Source organism: Saccostrea cucullata, unplaced genomic scaffold (genome assembly GCF_032062105.1).
Source record: "Saccostrea cucullata isolate Sc308-1 unplaced genomic scaffold, CSIRO_AGI_Scuc_v1 ctg6269, whole genome shotgun sequence".
In the NCBI taxonomy this organism is placed as follows: Eukaryota; Metazoa; Mollusca; class Bivalvia; order Ostreida; family Ostreidae; genus Saccostrea; species Saccostrea cuccullata.
The window spans coordinates 133,472-152,864 of NW_026920553.1; the positions used below are offsets into that span (position 1 = coordinate 133,472).

Sequence of the window (19,393 nt, forward strand, 5' to 3'; positions counted from 1 at the left end):
AGTAATGGTCAAGGTTTAAGTTTTAAAATGGATCAAACACTAAGGTCAAAGTCAAATAATTTCAAACCAAACGAAAGAATGTGTTGCAATGAATACGCATGTGCAGTATGAAAGCCCTTGCGCTACCTATACAAAAGTTGTGGGTATTGTTAACGTTCGGAAATATTTTGTAAAAGTGGGTCATACTACAAGGTCACAAAGTCAAATTTGGAGATACCTAAAGAAAGCTCTTGTCACAAGTAATACATCTGTGAGCTTCGAAAGCAATGGCATAGCTCCATCCACCAAAAATCATGGACAAGGTTAAATATTTTTTGCGGACAGACAGACAGGGCAAAAACTATATACCCTCGAATGTTCGATTACGGTGGCATTCAAATTATTGAAGGAAAAGTCATTAAAGAAGAATTAAAAAAAAATTGTGCACAAAAATACACCCAAGTGAAACTAAGTTGAAGATCGTTGAAAATTAGTCTTAATATTATTTCTTTAGTCTTTCAAATATCAAGAGACACATAAAGTCAATGTTTCATTACAGCTTGAAGGATAATTTTAACTCAGAAACGTGAGTTTGTCCACCTGAGATTGTCCTCATAATCTCGGATTCAAAGCTCACTACACTGACTCTTTTCCAAGTAAAAGGTATGGCATATATCCCGTCAGGAGTATCCAAGAAATTAATAATGTGTATAAATCAACATCTTGAAATGGTCATGAGAAGTGAAGTAGAGAGGAAGATAGCAGTTTCCCCAAACCCAATGTTATGTGTTCTGATCTAGATCCCCCTGTCTCTCTTTCATTTAAGTCTCTAATGTCGGCGATACGAACGACAAGTCCAGCAAAGAAATTGTTTCACTAGTTTGCAATGTAAACTTGAACTGTCTTATAAACAGACTTTTTTTTAAAGAACCCCATATCCTCCCAAATGAGAGAACTTATATTTTATATAAGTATATGAGTATAGTATGGACCTTTTACTGTAGACGTACTTTTTCCACGGGGTCATAATTCCGCGGATTCCCAATTTCTGTTTAATCCGCTAATAGAAAATTACGCGGATTTTCTAGACTGTCACTATAAGTCTTACATTAATATTAAGTTCGCTTGGACAAATTTTCGCGAAAATTTGTAACCGCGTACAGAGTGTTAATTAATACCACGCGGAAAAAGTACTTCTACAGTATTCTCGAAGTGTTTTAAAGAACAATTAATTCTCCGATCATTGATCAATCATCTCAGAGAGACTAACATGCATTTCAGTCATTTCTTTCCTGATTTTCTTAATTTCTTTTCTAAGAATTTTTAGCGAATCTTCCTTTTCTTTTAAGATCTGTTGCTCTGATTCAAGATTTTTTAACGTCACGCGGAGTGTGTTTATTTCTTTTGGGATATCTTCAAGAAAAACTCGATGGATTATTTTCAAGTACTCCCTACCAAACGTATTCTTAAATTTTTCCTGTAGATCCCCTCTACTTATACTATCGACACACTGAACAAATGTATTATCTACTGGCGTCTTATGCCACTCTGCACCCCAGATAAAGGCGGATAGAACTGCTAAAGGGGTCAAAATGATTGCAAACAAGGCAACAATGAGAGCAGCAACTGGAAAAAAGAGACTTAATAAACCAAAAGCAACCGATATTTCAGCAATACCATGCAATTGAAAAGAAATCATGTCTCCAAGAATTCCTGCCCAGGACTTCTGAATCCGAATGTTCATCTCCATTACATAGGTCACGATCTTATTTTCTGCGTCCATCATAATAGATCTGCAATAATCATCTGATAGCCACCTTGAAACGCCTGCTTCAACTCTCCTGGGTATTTCAGTATGTTGCCATATATAAGAGATATTTTCGATTCTTGTTATTCCAGATGGATTTAGGATTTCCTCTTTTCCGTAGGAAGAATGAAGGTAATCCCAAAGTTCGCTGGCAAGCCGATCCACTTTACAATTACAGTCTTCAACAAAGTCTTGATATTTCTATTAATAAAGTAATGATATTTCAAAAGACGTTTGGAATTGGATTTGTGAAATAATCATTAAATTAAAATAATTCATTTGGAGATAGCGAAAAGTATCAAAGCTCAAAGTATATTAATCAATACAAAATAGAAGCAGAGCAACACAAATAAATTGTATGCCTATGGAAATGATTTCAATTGTCAATTTCCCTTCATTATTTTGTTATATATCTAGCTATTACCTGTATACGGCGTTAACACCAGAAACGCAAAAACATGGTCCTAGTAAATTTAATTATTAACCGAAACAGGCTTCTTACTGATCAGTATGTTTATTTAATAGGAATTTCAACAACCTAAATATTCTTTACAGACGACAATTTGCTTATTCTGAAGTCATCCTTGTTAGAATACATTTTATCGAGTGTATCATGGATACCTAGTAACAAGATAACTGAACATAACGTAGCCTCTATTGATGGGGGAAAAGTCGCCATCTACGAATATTTGCATTAAACACTTGCCACATTGTGAACATGCAATTATTTTGATTTATTCAAAATAATAATCATTTTATATGGTGGCATAGTTATGCCATTCACATAATTTAACAAAATAAAGAAAACTTTTATATAGTAGAGTCAAGATAAGGTATTATATTTTTGCGATATCTATCTCGACAAAAGGAGATATTTTATCTTGTATCGTGACTATAAAAGTTATCTCCTCATGCCAAGATAGGTATTGCAACAAAATTTGATAGCTTATCTTGACTGAACAAGATATAAAGAACTCTTTAGGTTTGTTTTACGTTACGGTTTAAGACATAGACTCAAAGTCATAACATGGCTGACTAACTTTTCAGTACATGTGTATCAAAAATATACATTTTCATTTTCATGTTTAACTTATATAATGATATATGACCGGATATGTTGTCACCTACTACCTGAGCAAAGGGAGGTAAGTGTTTATTTACAAATAAAGTCGTAATCTGTAGAATACAATCAATGGGTGCCAGGGGAAATGATATGACAGGTGAACAAAAAAATTGATCTTAAAACTCAAAAGTCTTCATATTTGTGATAGAACTATTTGCAAGCTCTAATGATGAATTAAAATTACATTAGTTTCGTCCTATATAATATTGTTTTCTTAAATAATACTAAATATTTGAGTTTGTGGGTCTTTGTTTCAAACAATTTTATACTTTCTTTAAGTCTAATTGATCAAAAAGCTTCAAATTAATGAAAAATTTACCAAAATAACACATTTCAATAGCAAAATAAAAGTCTAAAAATTTAAGCTAATATTGCTTTTAAAATGAAGAATCTAAATGTAGGACCCTCCAGGTTTACTGATACTAACCGTTTTACAAGTGCCTTCCAAGTCATCTATCATATCTCCTACTTTTTTGATTTCTTTACATTTGTCAGATTCACTCATTGACAGAAATGCCAAACCAGCAAGAGTTCCGGCCTCAGCATATTGCATGAATTTCTCCAAAAACCTGATGAAAAGTATAATAAAGCCACTAGAGGTTTTTTATGTGACATATATACATGATGATTCTTAAATATTTAGTTCAATATATTCATTTTCACACGAAATAAAAAAAAAACATGTTTTTGTTTAACAATGATGGTGCACAGGGTTTATTTTATCCAGATTAAAAAATAAAAGTACATGTACATGTATTAGCAAAAACATTATAAGTTGTTAAACCTTACTTTTTTACTTAAAAAAATACAGCTATAATAACAAGAGGCCCATGGGCCTTATAGGTCACCTGAGTATTGTGTAACAACTTTCAAACAATGAAATTTGGTTCGTGTTTTAAACCAGAGGCCATGAAATTCACAATTCAAAATTTTGAATTTGAAAGAGGCACCATTGCTTATCATATTTTTTAACTTAGCATGCTTACTTTATTTACTTAATACTTAGAGGAAGATCAGAGTACCAAAGAGAAAATGCACTTCCACAGTGACTTTGTACCCAGTTGTGCACCTCATCCAAAGAAATCACTGACCCAGGGGCCACATATTTCAAAATTTTGCAAATTTTATCATAAAATGGTTCTTTAATACCAAAGAGCAAATTTCAAAGCATTAATTTATTTTCAGACTGAGTACCCCCCAACCCCCCTCTGAGCCAGGGGGCAAAAAAAAAAACCACTTTGCTAGATGCACCTTTCTTCATCATTAATATATATACTTGGATCAATGGCAAAAACACAGACGTAAAGGAAAATGTTTTCAATGAATTAATGTATTTTTACTATATAATCAATAAAGCTCCGCCCTAACACCAGAACCCCTAACCCTGGGGCCATAAAATTCACAATTTTGGAAGAGGCACTCTTGCTCATCATAACTATGTGCTTAGTTAGTTTATTTAATACTTCGAAGAAGAGAAAAAGATTTTCAAAGAATAAATGCATTTTCACTATATCATCAATAGAGCACCGCCCTAACACCAGAACCCCTGACCCTGGGTCCATAAAATTCACAAATCTGGAAGAGGCACTCTTGTTCATCATAACTATGTATTTAGTTAGTTTATTTAATACCCAGGAGCAGAGAAGAAGATTTTCAAGGAATAAATGCATTTTCATTATTCTATTTAGCCCCCGCCCTAGCACTTGAATCCCTGACCCAGGGGCCATGAATCTTACAATTTTGGTAGAGGACTCAATGCTTATAACAATCATGCCAACAGTTTGCCTGCAGGAGTAAAGTAGAGGATTTTTAAAGATTGCAATGATTTTAGTGGTTTTGGCCCTACCCCTCAGACCCCAGGGGGGCGGGGACCATAAAATTCACAAATTCTGTTCCCCTTTACCCATAGATGCTGTATACCAAATTTGGTGGAAATTGGTTCTGTGGTTTCAGAGAAGAAGCTGAAAATGTTCAAATGTTAACACACGAAGGACGACGACGGACGGAAACGGATAGCAATAGGTCACCTGAGTTTACTCAGGTGACCAAAAAATTTAATGATTTACTCTTTTTGTGAATATTTGATGTATGTCGTCATCTCCCGTAAAGTTCTTTTTCCATTCGATTTTTCATTTTCTTGTCAAAAAAGCTCAATGATATGTTACATCAAGGTAGAATATTTTCAAAATAAAATACCAACGTTACTCTATTGAGACATTTAATGAGAAAGTTTGAAATGATCAATCAAGCCATGTCATGCAGCTTCTTCGCGTATAGACCATATAGCTGTGTTTGATGCAAACACCAGGAACAAAAGTTGACTGTCTGCGTAATCCTTTGTGTATTTTTGTATATTTTTGTATGTAATATTTATTCTGTACTCTTTATCTTGTTTATATGCTGTATAGAATCTGATGAGCCTTTGGCTTAAAGAATAAAGAAAGATTAAAGAAGATTAAAATGTTGTTACATGTAATTAAATATCCTAGCCTTAGCTGTATCTTTCAATGGAAACAAATATACATAACATCTGAATGTTAATTGCTTATTATACATTTTATGTGCGTTTATTTCTTATTTGATATGTGAAAGAAAAAAAAATTACGTTACCTAAAATGATTTTTTAGGCGTTTGTGGTTATTTCTTTTAATATTTCTGTGCAGAGACACTTGAAATCTTTTAAATTCCGAAGAATATTCATTTTCCCTCTTGCTCATAACCTATAAATTAATACAAATAAATATAGAAATCTTTTTGATGCTAAAGATTCAACCTCTATAATTTAGCTTCATAGCTTGAAACATAGAACAACTGAAAATTCATAAAGCTCTGAAATGCAAGTTAATTAAGAAATAAAGTCCGCGTTTTCGTGAATGTTGCAGGATAACCTCCTCGGTCTCGAAAAGTTGTTTGAAAGATAAATGCCTAGGCGTTAGCCGAGGCTTTTATATTTCAAACAACATTTCGAGACCGAGGAGGTTATACTGCAACAATCACGACAACAAAGACTTATTCTATTCTACAAAGATCACGAAAAACGCTAAATAACGGCTGATCGTTTCCTCTATAGAGAAACGAATTAGGTTACCATGTCTCGATTTCGCTGTTCCATTCAACACCAGAGGGAAAATTTGTTTGCTTACCTGCGTATTGAATGCAGACAATTTGACCTTTCGTTGCATTAATAATAGCATTTTTAAATTTCAAATTTATTCACCATATGCATTGATTAATTTTAATGAAGATTCAATAACAAAATCATGTTCTTGTTTTTGCTAAAATCACGTTGTTTAAATGCGTAGGGAGGTCCGTGGAATAGCCCCGCTTGGCTATAAAAACCGACATTCATCAGCAACTTCATGCGATTTACAGTGTTCAAACTGAAAAAGACGGCACATCGATGTGGTCTAAACAAGTATTTCGTTTTATAGTAAAATATTTATTTCTACTGTACAGGTTTGATAGATGTTCCTTATCTGATAATTTTTTGATGATGTTCGTGATTTACTGGAGAATAATGTCCGCCGGTTTCCTTTGAAGTGGGTAATAATCGTGGTATAATATCTTTTTCAAGATAATCTATATTAGTTATCAAGATACTACTGAAAATTTATAAAGCTCTGATATGCAAGTTAATATCTCTTTCAAGATAATCTATATCAGTTATCAAGATAAACTTTTCAAAATCGTGTTTTTCCTTTTTCTCTCAAACTTAAATAGAGTGCAGAGATAGTTTAGTGACAAAAGAAGAAACCTGCTTTAGAGTGACCCTAAAAATGTTTGCTTCATTAATTTCTGGCCATCCTTCGGACAATTTTTCCTTCATTATTATCCACGTTCTTTGCTTTCCACTCTCTGAATTTTCTTCCTCATCATCTTCATCAGTATCGTCATCCACAATATCCCATTGATTGGTAACAAACAACACTTCTTTATGATCAAAGCAAGGCATTTTCTCACGATTTTCATTGATGGATCGTAGAATTTCTAGTAACTGTAAAATATATTTGATAAAATTAAGTTTTTCTTATCAAAGATGGATAAATTTTTTTTGCATATGCTCTTAGTTAATAAAGAAAATATATTTGAATGATATATTATAATTGTCTTTTGCATGTCTTATTAACCTTTTTAAAATATGATATGCCCATGTACTTGTAAGCTTTTTTTTTTTGTTTTTATCATGCATAGAAAAGAAATTAGATGCAGTTATTATACATGCAAGAAAAAGCCAATAGCTGTGATATATATTTTTATACTTTTTCATAATTTCACAAGTGTTGATTTTTATCCTCTTTCTTTTGTGTATCGACCCCTTCTTCTACAAGTCATATTAAATGATATTATTGTTATTAAGTTCATTTAAATGTATTGTTATTGTAGTGAATAAAAAAAACCAAAATAAGATTTATTTTCATATTAACGTGAACTACTTTATATTTGAGATATTCCTCTGGTTTGATTTGTTTTATATTTTAAAGAAATTCTTAAGTTGGTACACAAAATTTCGAATGACTAAACAAATAGTCCTTTGAGGAATGCAATCTTACTGACCAGACTTTAGACATTTCCATTTAGATTCGAAATCGAAGATTATACGTCAGTGAAGTAAATCAAACGGAATTGAGATTTATGGTTTATCAAATATATTATTTTTTTATTATTAAATTCAGAATTTGGAGTCATGAAATATAACTGTATTATATATGACTCTTTACTATTTTTGTTGCATATACGAGATTGTAACTTTACTGGTGTGTATCTTAACAGAGGAAGTGTAAAGTAGCATTTGCATTTGGTCTTTGATTAGAAAAGATAAAAAAGTGATTTACCCTCCACTTTTGTACCCCGCCAGCATTCCTTGCATTTACAACGAATATAAATGAGACTGCATCAGGTAAAATATCCAAAAGAATCTTGTCAAATTCTTCACTCTCTCCAGTTCCTGGTGTATCGACAAGGATCACGTCGCCCTAAACATATCAAACACAAATGATATTGGAGACATAAAGTAAAAATTTCATTGCAAAAGCTTCTTGAAATATCACCCGGAAATGAAATGAAAGTTTTACACACTGAATGTATAAATCAATGAACTTTTATATGGACTCCCTTTTGGGCCACTAAACATGAGGTTTCTAAACTACATACACACTATACAGGGCGATATTTGTAAGGCAATATCTTTTAAATCAGTCACAGGACCGTTTTAATATGTTAAGTACATATCAAATTAGTAATATAAAAAAAATGCGAAAACAATTTATTGAAATTGAATTTTTTGAGCTCAAGGTCCTGTTCCTTCTTAAGCACTTACCTCGAGTACAGAAAATGGCATGAATACGTCAACAAAGTAGATACTCTTTTGATCCTCTTCATTCATTGACCCAACGTCAGTGCCTTTCTTTATGAGCTTCTTCAATTCCTTCAGATCTCTAACGTATACCTCTATTTTCAGTTCATCTTGTTTTGTGTAGTATTTGCATGCTAACTTATCAGAATTACGAATTCTGTATATTTTGCTTGTGCATGCTACATTGCTAACTACAAATATCTTTTCTCCAAGAAGGCAATTTATTAATGATGTCTTTCCAGCACTTGTTTCACCTGCAATACGTAAATGTATTAAAAGAGTAAATATAACGCTTTCCAAAATCCAAACAGAAAATCTGTTTTTCTGTGTTAAGCAGTTTGGCCTTAGGTATTGACAAAATCCATCAAATACCACAGTTTGCTAAATATTTATTGGTGCGAATATTAAAAGTTTAAAGAACGCAAAAAATCTGTAGAGTACATTTCCTCTTTTAAAAAATGACATTGATACAGTTAACAAGCAGTAGTCAATTCAAAGCGACTATCCTTGATATAACAAAACTTTACGGGGTAAATTTCCTCCCAAAGAATATCAGTGTTCACTACTACAATTACAATTTCAAAATAGTGAAAATCTATTTGGAAAATTTCCTCTCTAAATTCACATTGGTGCATTGAACATTCAGTATTTCAAAGCCAAAGCAACCATCGTTTACATACCTAGATTTTACGGAGTAAATTTCCTCCCAAAGACTATCACTGATACAGTGTTCACAACTACAATTACAATTTGAAAATAGCAAAAATCTACAGAGTAAATTTCCTCTCAACAAACACATCATGCAGTGTCCATTTAGAATTCTAAAGCTTAACCAACTATCGTTTACATAGTTAGATTTTACGGAGTAAATTTCCTCCCAAAGACTATCACTGAAACAGTTTTCACTACCACATTACAAACTGAAATAGGCAAAAATCTACAGGGTAAATGTCCTCTCAAAAATGACACTGATACAGTGTAATAGACAGCTACATTTTAGGGGTTAAATTTCCTCCCAAAAAATATCGCTGATGATATTTTGATAACTGTACATGTGTATCAGTGCTATAGTTTTTTTTTTTGGGGGGGGGATTTAAGCTGTCTTAAAGACCGAATATACACTGTATCAATGTCATTTTTGATAGGACACTTACTCTGTAGATTTTTGCTATTTTCAAATTGTAATTGTAGTAGTGAAGACTGTATCAGTGATATTCTTTGGAAGGAAATTATCTCCGCAAAATCTAAAAGCTATGTAAACGATGGTTTCTTTGGCTTTGAAATACTAAATGTTCAATGCACCAGCGTGAATTTAGAGAGGAAATTTACTCTGTAAATTTCTGTTATTAACAAACTGTAATGTCAGTAGTGAAGACTGTATCAGTGATATTCTTTGGGAGGACATTTACCCCGTAAAGTCTTGTTATATAAAGGATAGTCGCTTTTGAATTGACTACTGTATGAATGTCATTTTGAGAGGAAATTTACTCTCTAGATTTTTGCTATTTTCAAATTGTAATGCAGCTGTGAACACTATATCAGTGATAGTCTTTTGGAGGAAATTTACTCCGTAAAATCTAGCTGTGTAAACGATGGCTGCTTTGGCTTTGAAATACTGAATGCACAATGCACCAATTTGCATTTTGAGAGGAAATTTACTCTGTTGATTTTTTTCTATTTTGAAATGTAGTAGTGAACACTGTATCAGCGATAGTCTTTTGGAGGAAATCTACTCCGTAAAATCTAGCTATGTAAACGATGGTTGCTTTGGCTTTGAAATACTGAATGTGCAATGAACCAATGTGAATTTGAAGAGTACTTTTTCAGTACAAAAAAAAAACGTTAAGGCAGAACAAGAAAAAAAAAACTGAGCGGCTTTTTAGGTTTCCTGGGTAGAATCAGGTAATCAAGCAATTTGTGTTTGTGTTCGTTATTACGTTGGGGTTAACATTTTAACATTTTAAGCTTCTTCTCTTCAACCGCTTAACCAATTTTGGATTAAAGCATCTACGGATGATGGGAACACAAATTGTGAATTCGATGGTTCCTGCCCCCCTTCTGGGTACGGGCAAAAAGCACATCATGACCTAATTTTTCGTTGACATTCTCCAAGGACCGGAGATGCATCACTTGAAATAGTATAATGATTCTAAGTCAATAGGTACTTGAGATATTTAAAAATAGACCCAAAATTTCAGAAGTAGTCCATCGGCCAAAACCTTCGTTTTGGTTCAAGTTTTCCGAAGACATAAGATGCATCGATTACAACATTTAATGATTGTAATCAGATAATTACCTGAGATTGCCAAAAATATCAAAAAAATGTCACAGTAACCTAATTTTTAGTAGACATTGTCCAAGGACCCAAGATACTTTAAATGATTATTGTATGTCTTAAAATATTCAAAAAATTTCCTATTCAACAATTTGAAAACAAATGCCTGCAACATTTCTTAAGTAGGTCACTATACTCATTCTTTTTTTCAATGATAATGTTTAAAGGCCCAAAGACAAATTATTTTTTCAATATTTGATGATTCTAAACCTCTCAGTATCGGAAATATTGACCTTTAATGTTACACAAGAAGGATATGGAGATAACGAACAGTATTCAATCTCAAAGTCCATTAAACAATACAAAATTAAAGCAGAGCAAACACAGACCCCCGAAACATCAGAGGTAGGATCAGGTGCCATGGAGGAGTGAGCATCCCCTGCCGACCGGTCACACCCGCCGTGTGTTCCTTGTCATGATCAGGAAATAACGGAAAAAATCCGTCGTCAATTCAGTGTATAAATAATGGACTAACAATTCGTATGAAAAACGTCAGTCAGCATTTGACTCAATGATAAACTGTATTTGCTGACAAGGTCATTGTATCGACCATAGAACTTACGAAATGATGACTTTAAACGAGACTGCTGATATTCTTGTTTCGTCAACTTGCTTGTCAATAATTTAACTCATTTTAGAAATTGTTCATACGAAGAGCATGCTCTTGCGTGTCGAATTAATTGAGATATATATACTCCGTATGCAGGTGAAGAAGGTATATTGCTGCATAAATAAGGGAAGTTGACGATAGGAAAATTAAAGTCATCACGTTTATCATATAGCTTGGTTGTTAGACTACCATTAGTGTCTTTTTCTAGTAAAATATCCAAGTATGAAACAGAAGTGTCGGACTCTGTGGTATCTTTTATCTCAAGCTCACCAGGATATATCGTATCGACGTAGGAATGGAAAGATAAGGCATAAAATTAAAAAAGTGACCTGCTTTATGTTGAAGTTGTTCGAGGACCCAAGATGCATCAACTGACAAAGAAAATGATCATAGGCCTTAAAGTATCCAACTTATGCCTCCAAATGAATTTGAAAACAAATGCCTGCAAAATTCAAAATGAACGTCAATGTGACCTACTGTTGAGCTTACATGATACTGCGTCCTTAGATGCACCAACTTAAATGATTTGATGATCCTAGTCTTCATATAATGTAAAATATCAATGTTTTAGCTCTATTGCTCAGAGACCAGAAAAGCGTATGCGAAAGTAAGATGTCCGTCGTCCGTCCATCTGTCTGTAAACAATTTTTCAAAATGCTACTCCTCCAACAGTTCTGGTCTGATTTCAGTATAAATTGACACACAACTAGACTACGCTGGTATACATAATTTGGTGCATCGGTTTTTGATTTCACGAAATGGTGTTGCCATGGTTGCAATAAATTTAAATTACTGTAAAATTCCTTTAAAACTCTTCTCCTACTACAGTTTTGGTCTAACTTCAATATATTTGGCACACATTTAAACAACACTACGATAAATAATTTAGTGCATTTGTTTTGGATTTCGAGGAATGGTGTTGCCATTGTTGCAAAACATTTAAATTTCTGTTAAATTCCTTAAAACGCCACTCCTTCTACAGTTTTTGTCTGAATTCAATATAATTTAACACACAACTAGACTACACTAAGATACATGATTTAGTGTATCGGTTTTTGATATCGAGGAGTTGTGTTGTCATTGTTACTAAAATAGAAATATCTGTGAAATTCCTTTGAAAAGTTATTCCTCCAAATTTTGTCTTATACAATATAATTTTGCACAAAAGTATACTACGCTACGGTATATAATTCTAGTTATTGCTATCTATTGCAAAGTTTCAAATTCAAAATTTTTTTTTTGTGCTACCATTCCTTTCTTTTACGTTCAGATCAGTTGTTCTTCAGTCTCATCAGAGTCTCTGGTTATTAAGTGTAATTAATCAACTATGAAGTGACATTGTAACCACGCCCTTTTGCCCAGGGTGATGCCTTGAACAATTTGTAATCTTCAACTTATCATCATCCTTCTTTGTATGTTTGGTGACAATCTTCTTGGTGATTGTCTAGAGCAACATGTACTTTTAGTTTTATTAAACTTATTATCTTCCCTTGTTTAAGGGTAACAACCTTAGTTTAGTATAAACAGAATCCCTTGGGCCAAGGATACCCTGTGACAAATTTCGCCAAGGGGTTATTGAGTTATGGCCCATATTCTAAATAGTTTACGCATTTCGCACAAATAGCTATATAGCATTAGCTTTTTGAATATTTGGCTCAGAAGAAATAAGAATTATTTGTATAAAAAAACAATATGTTTTAGTGAAACACTATGCCCACAATGGTAAAACAATTATGGAGTGGAGACGTAGACTGAAGTGGTATACACTAACCCTCGACGACGCAATAGTACTGTATATGTCTATGTAAAATTGACAATAGACAGACAGACAGGACAAAATCAATATACCTCCGGGATTGTTAGATCCAGGTTCATAAGAATAGTTGGGTTTATTTAAATGCATTTAACCCACTGAAGTGCGCTTAAGTCAGGTAATATTCAATTAATTTTACATATAATAAGCCAATTATGCATATCCCGTATGTGAAGATTGTTCAGGGGCTATCACTTATTCATATATAATTTAAGTTAAATAAAGTCAATTCATTGCGTTAGACCTGCAAATAAAAAAAACTGTCAATGTTGTAATTGATGGATAATCCTGATTTTCCGTGTGCTAGGTAGATTTATTGTAGGTGAATTAATAGAAATGCCCCCTCCCTTCATCTTTGCTTATTAGAAAATGATAATACTTTGTTTTAGTTTGACTCACATGTAAAATTTGTACGTAGTTGCATATATATTAATCTTGCAATTACCTGTTACAACAATGCTTGCATCTTTCTTTATTATATCTTTTTTCCGGTTTTCCAGGATGGTCATGTAGTTTGGAAGTTTCTTTGATAGCTCATCCCTTAACCTTTCATCATACTCTTCCATTTGAAGTAATCCATGAATTTTATCAAGAATATATGTTAGTTTGCTTACTCCCTCTTCTGGACTCATAGACATGTTGAAAGGATTTTTTAAATCAGGTTCTAAAACAAGAAAAGAAATTCTTCGTTATTGACACTTTATGATGATAACCATATATACATATACCGGTATTCAAGGAGCTTCTCTACTAGTGATTTCTTAAATACATTGTTTCACGATTTTTTTTAAATATAAGATCCTAGTTTATATTTGTAAAACCAAATCACAAAAGTGATATTTAACGAGACCAGGTCTAATTATTTTTACCCTAGATAATTTGAAAAATTTTCTCGAAAGAATTTTTACTATTTCGATAATTATTTTAAAATAAAAAAAAAACAATAGTCTACCATTCCTATTTTTTTTTGTTGGGGGGGGGGGGGGGGGGGGCTATTTCAAAAGTTGTTTAATTATACTATCAGACTTTTTTTGGAATTTGTTGGAAAAGCGCCAACGTTTCACATTTCACATATTTTTTGTATTTCTGCCCTATGTATATTCTTTTCAGTCAACTACTCAAACAATATTGTAAAAAGTCACCAAATTGTGAAAATAAAAAAAAAACACCTTGTTTGGTCTAGGTTTTTTCCCCCCAATGCCAAATTCTTGATATGCCGTATTGCGGTATATACTTATATATCGGCGCAGATAAATTAGTTTGGTGAAAAGAATAGCTTAGAAAGTTACCTAAAATGATGAATATGAAAATCATTCAGAAAACATAGAGTGTATAGAATATATCGTGGTATCCACCTAAACGCAACAAAGGAGTTTTCCACTTAAGTATAGTAGCGTGGTCCCTTTTTTGCCCTTATTTTACAGAATATACATGAGGATACGGTATTATTTTTAGTTTCAATGTGTATAACAAAGTATTTCTAATTAACATTTTGTACAATCATTATTAATAACTTGGAATATCAAGAAATACAAGCCGATTTCCAACACCTACTGAACACACAAATTCCGGAACATTTTCTTTCGAACAGAGTACGGTTCCTCTATTACATACAAATGGGCGGAGACATTTAAATTAGGTATTATATAAAGGAATAAAACCGATGAATTGTAGCGTGAGATAAGAAATAATAAACAATATACGATGGGTAATAATAATCTTCAATACGTTTGAATTTTATTTTGCATCATTCGTATTCTTCTTAACTTAGGGTGGGTAGGAGTCTTTTTTAGTTGTTGTGGTATTTTTGTCGGGGTTTTAAAAATCCCCCTAATCGCAATAATTTTTTAAAATCTATCATTGTTGAATAAAATGTCAATATATTTTACCCACTACAATAATTTTCTGTTATATGATTGTTTGAAAAGCACAGGCGATTGCATAATAATTAACGGTAAATACACACAGACATACACTACCATTCTCTTGTAAGGGGGGGGGGGGGCTGAGAAAAAGAAAACAAGAAACATGAATTTGATAAAGCAAAAGAAAAAGATCGAGGAAATCCTTTTCCAAACTTCAAAACGATTAATGTAGAATTAGGAGTTAAACAATACTCATTCTAATGCAATTGTTTTGTAAAACACTCTTTGATTGGCCAATGCAATGATGTTAAAGCAATAAAACGAGCATTAACGAGCTTGAAAGCCTTTCCATTGTGACGTCATAATAGAGCGACGCAAAAATACAATGTTCCGTGACGTATTTCATGTAACAAAATTCAACAAAATAAGATGTAAACAACAAACAAAATGCATGGATTGCAGTAGAATGGGAATAACTAAACTTCTAATTTGGTATTTGCGACCGTTAATGCTGATTTAACGGTAGCAAACATCCGTTTTACCGGCTCCGCTTACGCGTCGCCGGTAAAACTCAGTTTGCGACCGTTAAATCAGCATTAACGGTCGCAAATACCAAATTAGAAGATAGTTATTCTCTAATTTTTTTATTTGAAAAATTAAACTTCAACATTACTGTGTGTTTATTCATATTGTAGCAGCGTAAAGGCGAATGAAAGTTTGTTTTGGGTTGGTGGGGGGTGGGGGGGATGGGGGCGGTGAAGAACTCAAGATTTATCCCTGAAAAGAATGGGTCACCCCTTCCCCAGATACTATCTGCCTGACATGTATATAATTCTTAACTTCGCTGTAAAGTCTGCAATGAATATTCCGATTTACTTATCGATTATAAATGCATTCGAAGTTTCTCCGAGTTTATATAAAAATTTTTATGCATTCAGCTAGCATCCAAAAACGTGACAAGAGTATAAAGTTGCTTTGAATATTGAAGTGGTCAGTATGCGAGTGCATTAATTTTGTTTAGACAGTGATTAAATGTGAAGAAATTATTACGTCTTTGGTATTTTCTGCTTATAATATTTTGTTTCTTTTTCGCAAGAAATTGATTAAATGTGTATTTATATACATCTACGCGTGTGCTTTAATTTTCGCAAAGAACAGGAATATTGCGATTACGTGCATGAGAATTACAAAATGTCCCGGAAAATCGTCAAAGTTTTTTTTTATTTTAAAAAATAAAAGCTGGTGTCTGCACTTTTCAAATACGAGCTACACGATTGTGTCACTGACTCGCTTCCTATAGAAAACACGCTTTCCAAAGGTATTCACCTGTGGCGGAATAGAATCACGTGACATATTATCTATTCTTAGCAGGTCAACAAGAGGTTAATCCTATGTAAATGTACTCACCGAACAGATTCAAAATCATGATACTTTTAAGTAGAAGACATAGAGCGCAATGTTGTTCAACAAAGATATTTTCACACAATCTGTATAAATATAATATACACATTATATTTTGATGTCGACTTTGAACAAATCTGCGCTCGATGTTTACGAAAGCTCTTAAGTGGGTACCTGTCACATATTTCTTTTGATATTCATGAAAATCAAAGGACCCCACCTTCAAAACACAGGTTTGCGTGTTCTTTTTTGCAATTATTTGAAATTTTTAAACGTTGGAGCATATACTACAGACATAAGAGATCAATGTAATTTACTTTTTAAGCTTTTTAATGAAAGTTTAAAATTTGACGAGTAACCGGGGACCACAGATAATGGCTTATTGAGACTTCTTCTTTGTTGCCAGAGATCACTCTTAACTAATAAAACAACTTCTAATTATTATGTTTCAGACTTGACTACTTAATTTATCTAAATGTAAATTTATCTTAATTGCAGCTTTAAGCAATATCATGTCTTTTTAGGTAGAATTGAGTATTTATGAAACCAGAATATCAGCAGTCTCGTTTAGAGTCAACATTTTGGAAGTTCAATGCTCTGTTCCTATTTTGTATTTTTTTATTGACTTTTGATCTTTATTACTGTTAGTTATCTTCATATGCTTTATTTTAAGGTCCTTTTTGTGTTGAATGTGCTGAAAATATGTTTTCAAATTTTCTTCTTGTGGTATCTTAAGAAATTCTTATCTAATATCTTAAGATTTAGCAATCTGTCTTTTTATGAGACAAATGACTTCTTGGTAGGGTTGTATGAATGTTGGAATGTAAATGCGGTGATGGCAAATTTTAGCCCTACACTTTTGTTTTGTTTATACCTTTGTTGTTGTTTTTTTTTCTTCTGTGCATCTTTACTAGGTTTATTTTTTGCTTTGTTTATGTGTTTTTATAATCCGAAAATTTACACATTAATTATTGAAAGTATCTCAGGAAATGATATGCAATTCTTCAGTATTTCATTGTCCCTGCTTTCGTAAAAGCAAGGGGGCATTAAATACCATCCGTCTGTAAGTCTGTGGTTCTGCTCCTCCGTAACAAAAGCTTTTATCTTAATCAAATCTTTTGATTGAGAGTATATATGATTTTCATATTAAACATGTGTGTTATTTGTGACAAGACCTTTCTAAATACACTTTGATTTTTGAACCCTTGACAAACTTCAAAAAATTAAACATAACTTTGAATTGGCCATAACATTTGTATAAGAAAACTGAGGGCTTTCATATATGTGTATTACCTGTGACAAGATCTTTCAAAATAATAGCCTATGGTTTTTTCTGATCTTGTGATCTTGAAGCTTGAACTACTTTTCGAAAATTTTAACATTGGTCATATCTTTTGAATGAGAAGCGATAGGTTTTTCATATAAGACCTATGTATTGCCTGTGAAAGGCCTTTCTTAACACTCTGTGGTTTTTGATCTTGTAGCCTTGACCTTGAAGTTTGACTTTCTTTTCAAAAATTGTTAATTTTTCATTATAACTTTTGATTGAGAAGAGAGTTTCATATATGTAATGTTTTTCACTGTGACAAAATATTTTCAAGCATATTTTCAAGCATGTTATGATTTCTGACCCCTTCGCACTGACCATTATGATTGACCTAATTTAAAAAAAAATCAACTTCAGTGATAACTGCAGAATGGCATACTTGTATGATCGGCCATTCAAATTTGACACAATGTGTCATAAAAATGACATATCACCCACAAAGACACCAAATCGATGGACCACAATTTCTTTTTATTTGCTTGTGAACTCATATTTACATTAAACAGGTAGCATATTTGCAGCTATACAAATACAACTCTTGTCCACTAAAGAGCGCTCTACAGTCCGAGGTACCTTGGCGGCCTAAAGAAAGATAAAATGTATTTTTCTTTTTTAAAATTTGCTATGAATAGTAATGAAAATACGCTAAAATTTACTGAACATTCTAAAACATAGTGTTCATTATTTTTCACTTTAACCATTTGGTCTAAATCCTCGGAATACATAGCAAGTAAGAATAATCAGACTTATTTATGGAAAAGCAACGCATCACTTTTCATAGAAAAAAAACTTCCTTGTCACTAAATGTTTCCTCAATTTTATAGTACTTGTTATTTGTATAAAAATAGTTTTATTTTCTTGGTATCTTGTATTACTTTGCAAATTATAATATCCCTATTATTTTTGCAGCGTCGTTGATATTTTCTACATTTTTTTTTGGGGGGGGGGGGGGTTGAACATATGGAGATTACGAACAGTATTCAAGATCAAACGTCCATAAAGCAATACAAAAGAGGAGCAGAGCAACACAGACTTCAAGAACATCAGAGGTGTATCAGTTGCGATGCAGAAGTGAGCATCCCCTGCTAACCGGTCATATCTGCCGTGTGCTCCTTGTCATGATCGGGAAATAACGGAAGAATTCGTCGTCAATTCAGTGTATAAATAATAGACTAACAATTAGTATGAAAAACGCCAGTCAGCATTTTACTCAATGATCAATTGCATTTGCTTACTAAAGAACGTACAAAATGATGAATATAAACGAGACTGCTGAAATTCTTCTTTCATTAACTTGTCCATCAATAATATACTTGTACCTCGTTTCAGAAATTACTCAGATGTAGAACATGCTCTTTTGAAGCAAATCAACTGTGATATATAAACTCCGTGTGCTGGTGATCAAGTATATTGCTGCATTTGTAAGGGAACTTGATGATAGAAAAGTGAAAGACATGTAAAAAAAAAAAAAACAGAAGACATGAGATCGGAGAAGGATAAATATTTGGAATGAAAAATTAAAATTCTTGAAAAAAAGGTTAGTAAGTGATCATGAGCATCTGTAACATCCCGTTGGAAATTGAAAGTGAATAAACAAATATTTTGGGAAAAAATAACACAGAAAGTATAAATTACTTACTCTCTTTATGCTCGTCAAATCTGTTATCAGTTATTGGCAATGCATTCGAGTTTAAATGTTCATTCTAACTTAAAATCAAGTTTCATGAAGGACTTTTTATGTATAATTTTACACCTAAAGGACGCCGATAAAGCGTAAAGT

At 32.7% G+C, this 19,393-nt stretch overlaps 1 protein-coding gene across 1 annotated transcript; it reads right to left on the reverse strand.

Annotated features, from left to right (window-relative positions):
• Nucleotides 1-1,186: 1,186 nt before the first annotated feature.
• On the reverse strand, nt 1,187-13,678 carry LOC134250941 (uncharacterized). The gene is made up of 7 exons (XM_062733306.1): nt 13,466-13,678; nt 8,227-8,516; nt 7,742-7,882; nt 6,664-6,903; nt 5,520-5,629; nt 3,337-3,478; nt 1,187-1,987 (listed from the first exon to the last, which is right to left on the reverse strand). Exons 1-7 carry the CDS (start codon nt 13,656-13,658, stop codon nt 1,220-1,222), a joined length of 1,884 nt encoding a protein of 627 aa, XP_062589290.1. The 5' UTR covers nt 13,659-13,678; the 3' UTR covers nt 1,187-1,219.
• Nucleotides 13,679-19,393: the final 5,715 nt, after the last annotated feature.

Bases quoted from the DNA above. Each gene is read 5' to 3' on its own strand.
- LOC134250941 (XM_062733306.1), bottom strand. From the start codon at position 13,658: ATGTCTATGAGTCCAGAAGAGGGAGTAAGCAAACTAACATATATTCTT. The intron at 7,883-8,226 runs GTAAGTGCTTAA...TGATATGTTTAG, and splicing joins TGCCATTTTCTGTACTCGAG to GGCGACGTGATCCTTGTCGA. The intron at 5,630-6,663 runs GTTTCTTCTTTT...ATTAATTTATAG, and splicing joins TTAGGGTCACTCTAAAGCAG to GTTATGAGCAAGAGGGAAAA.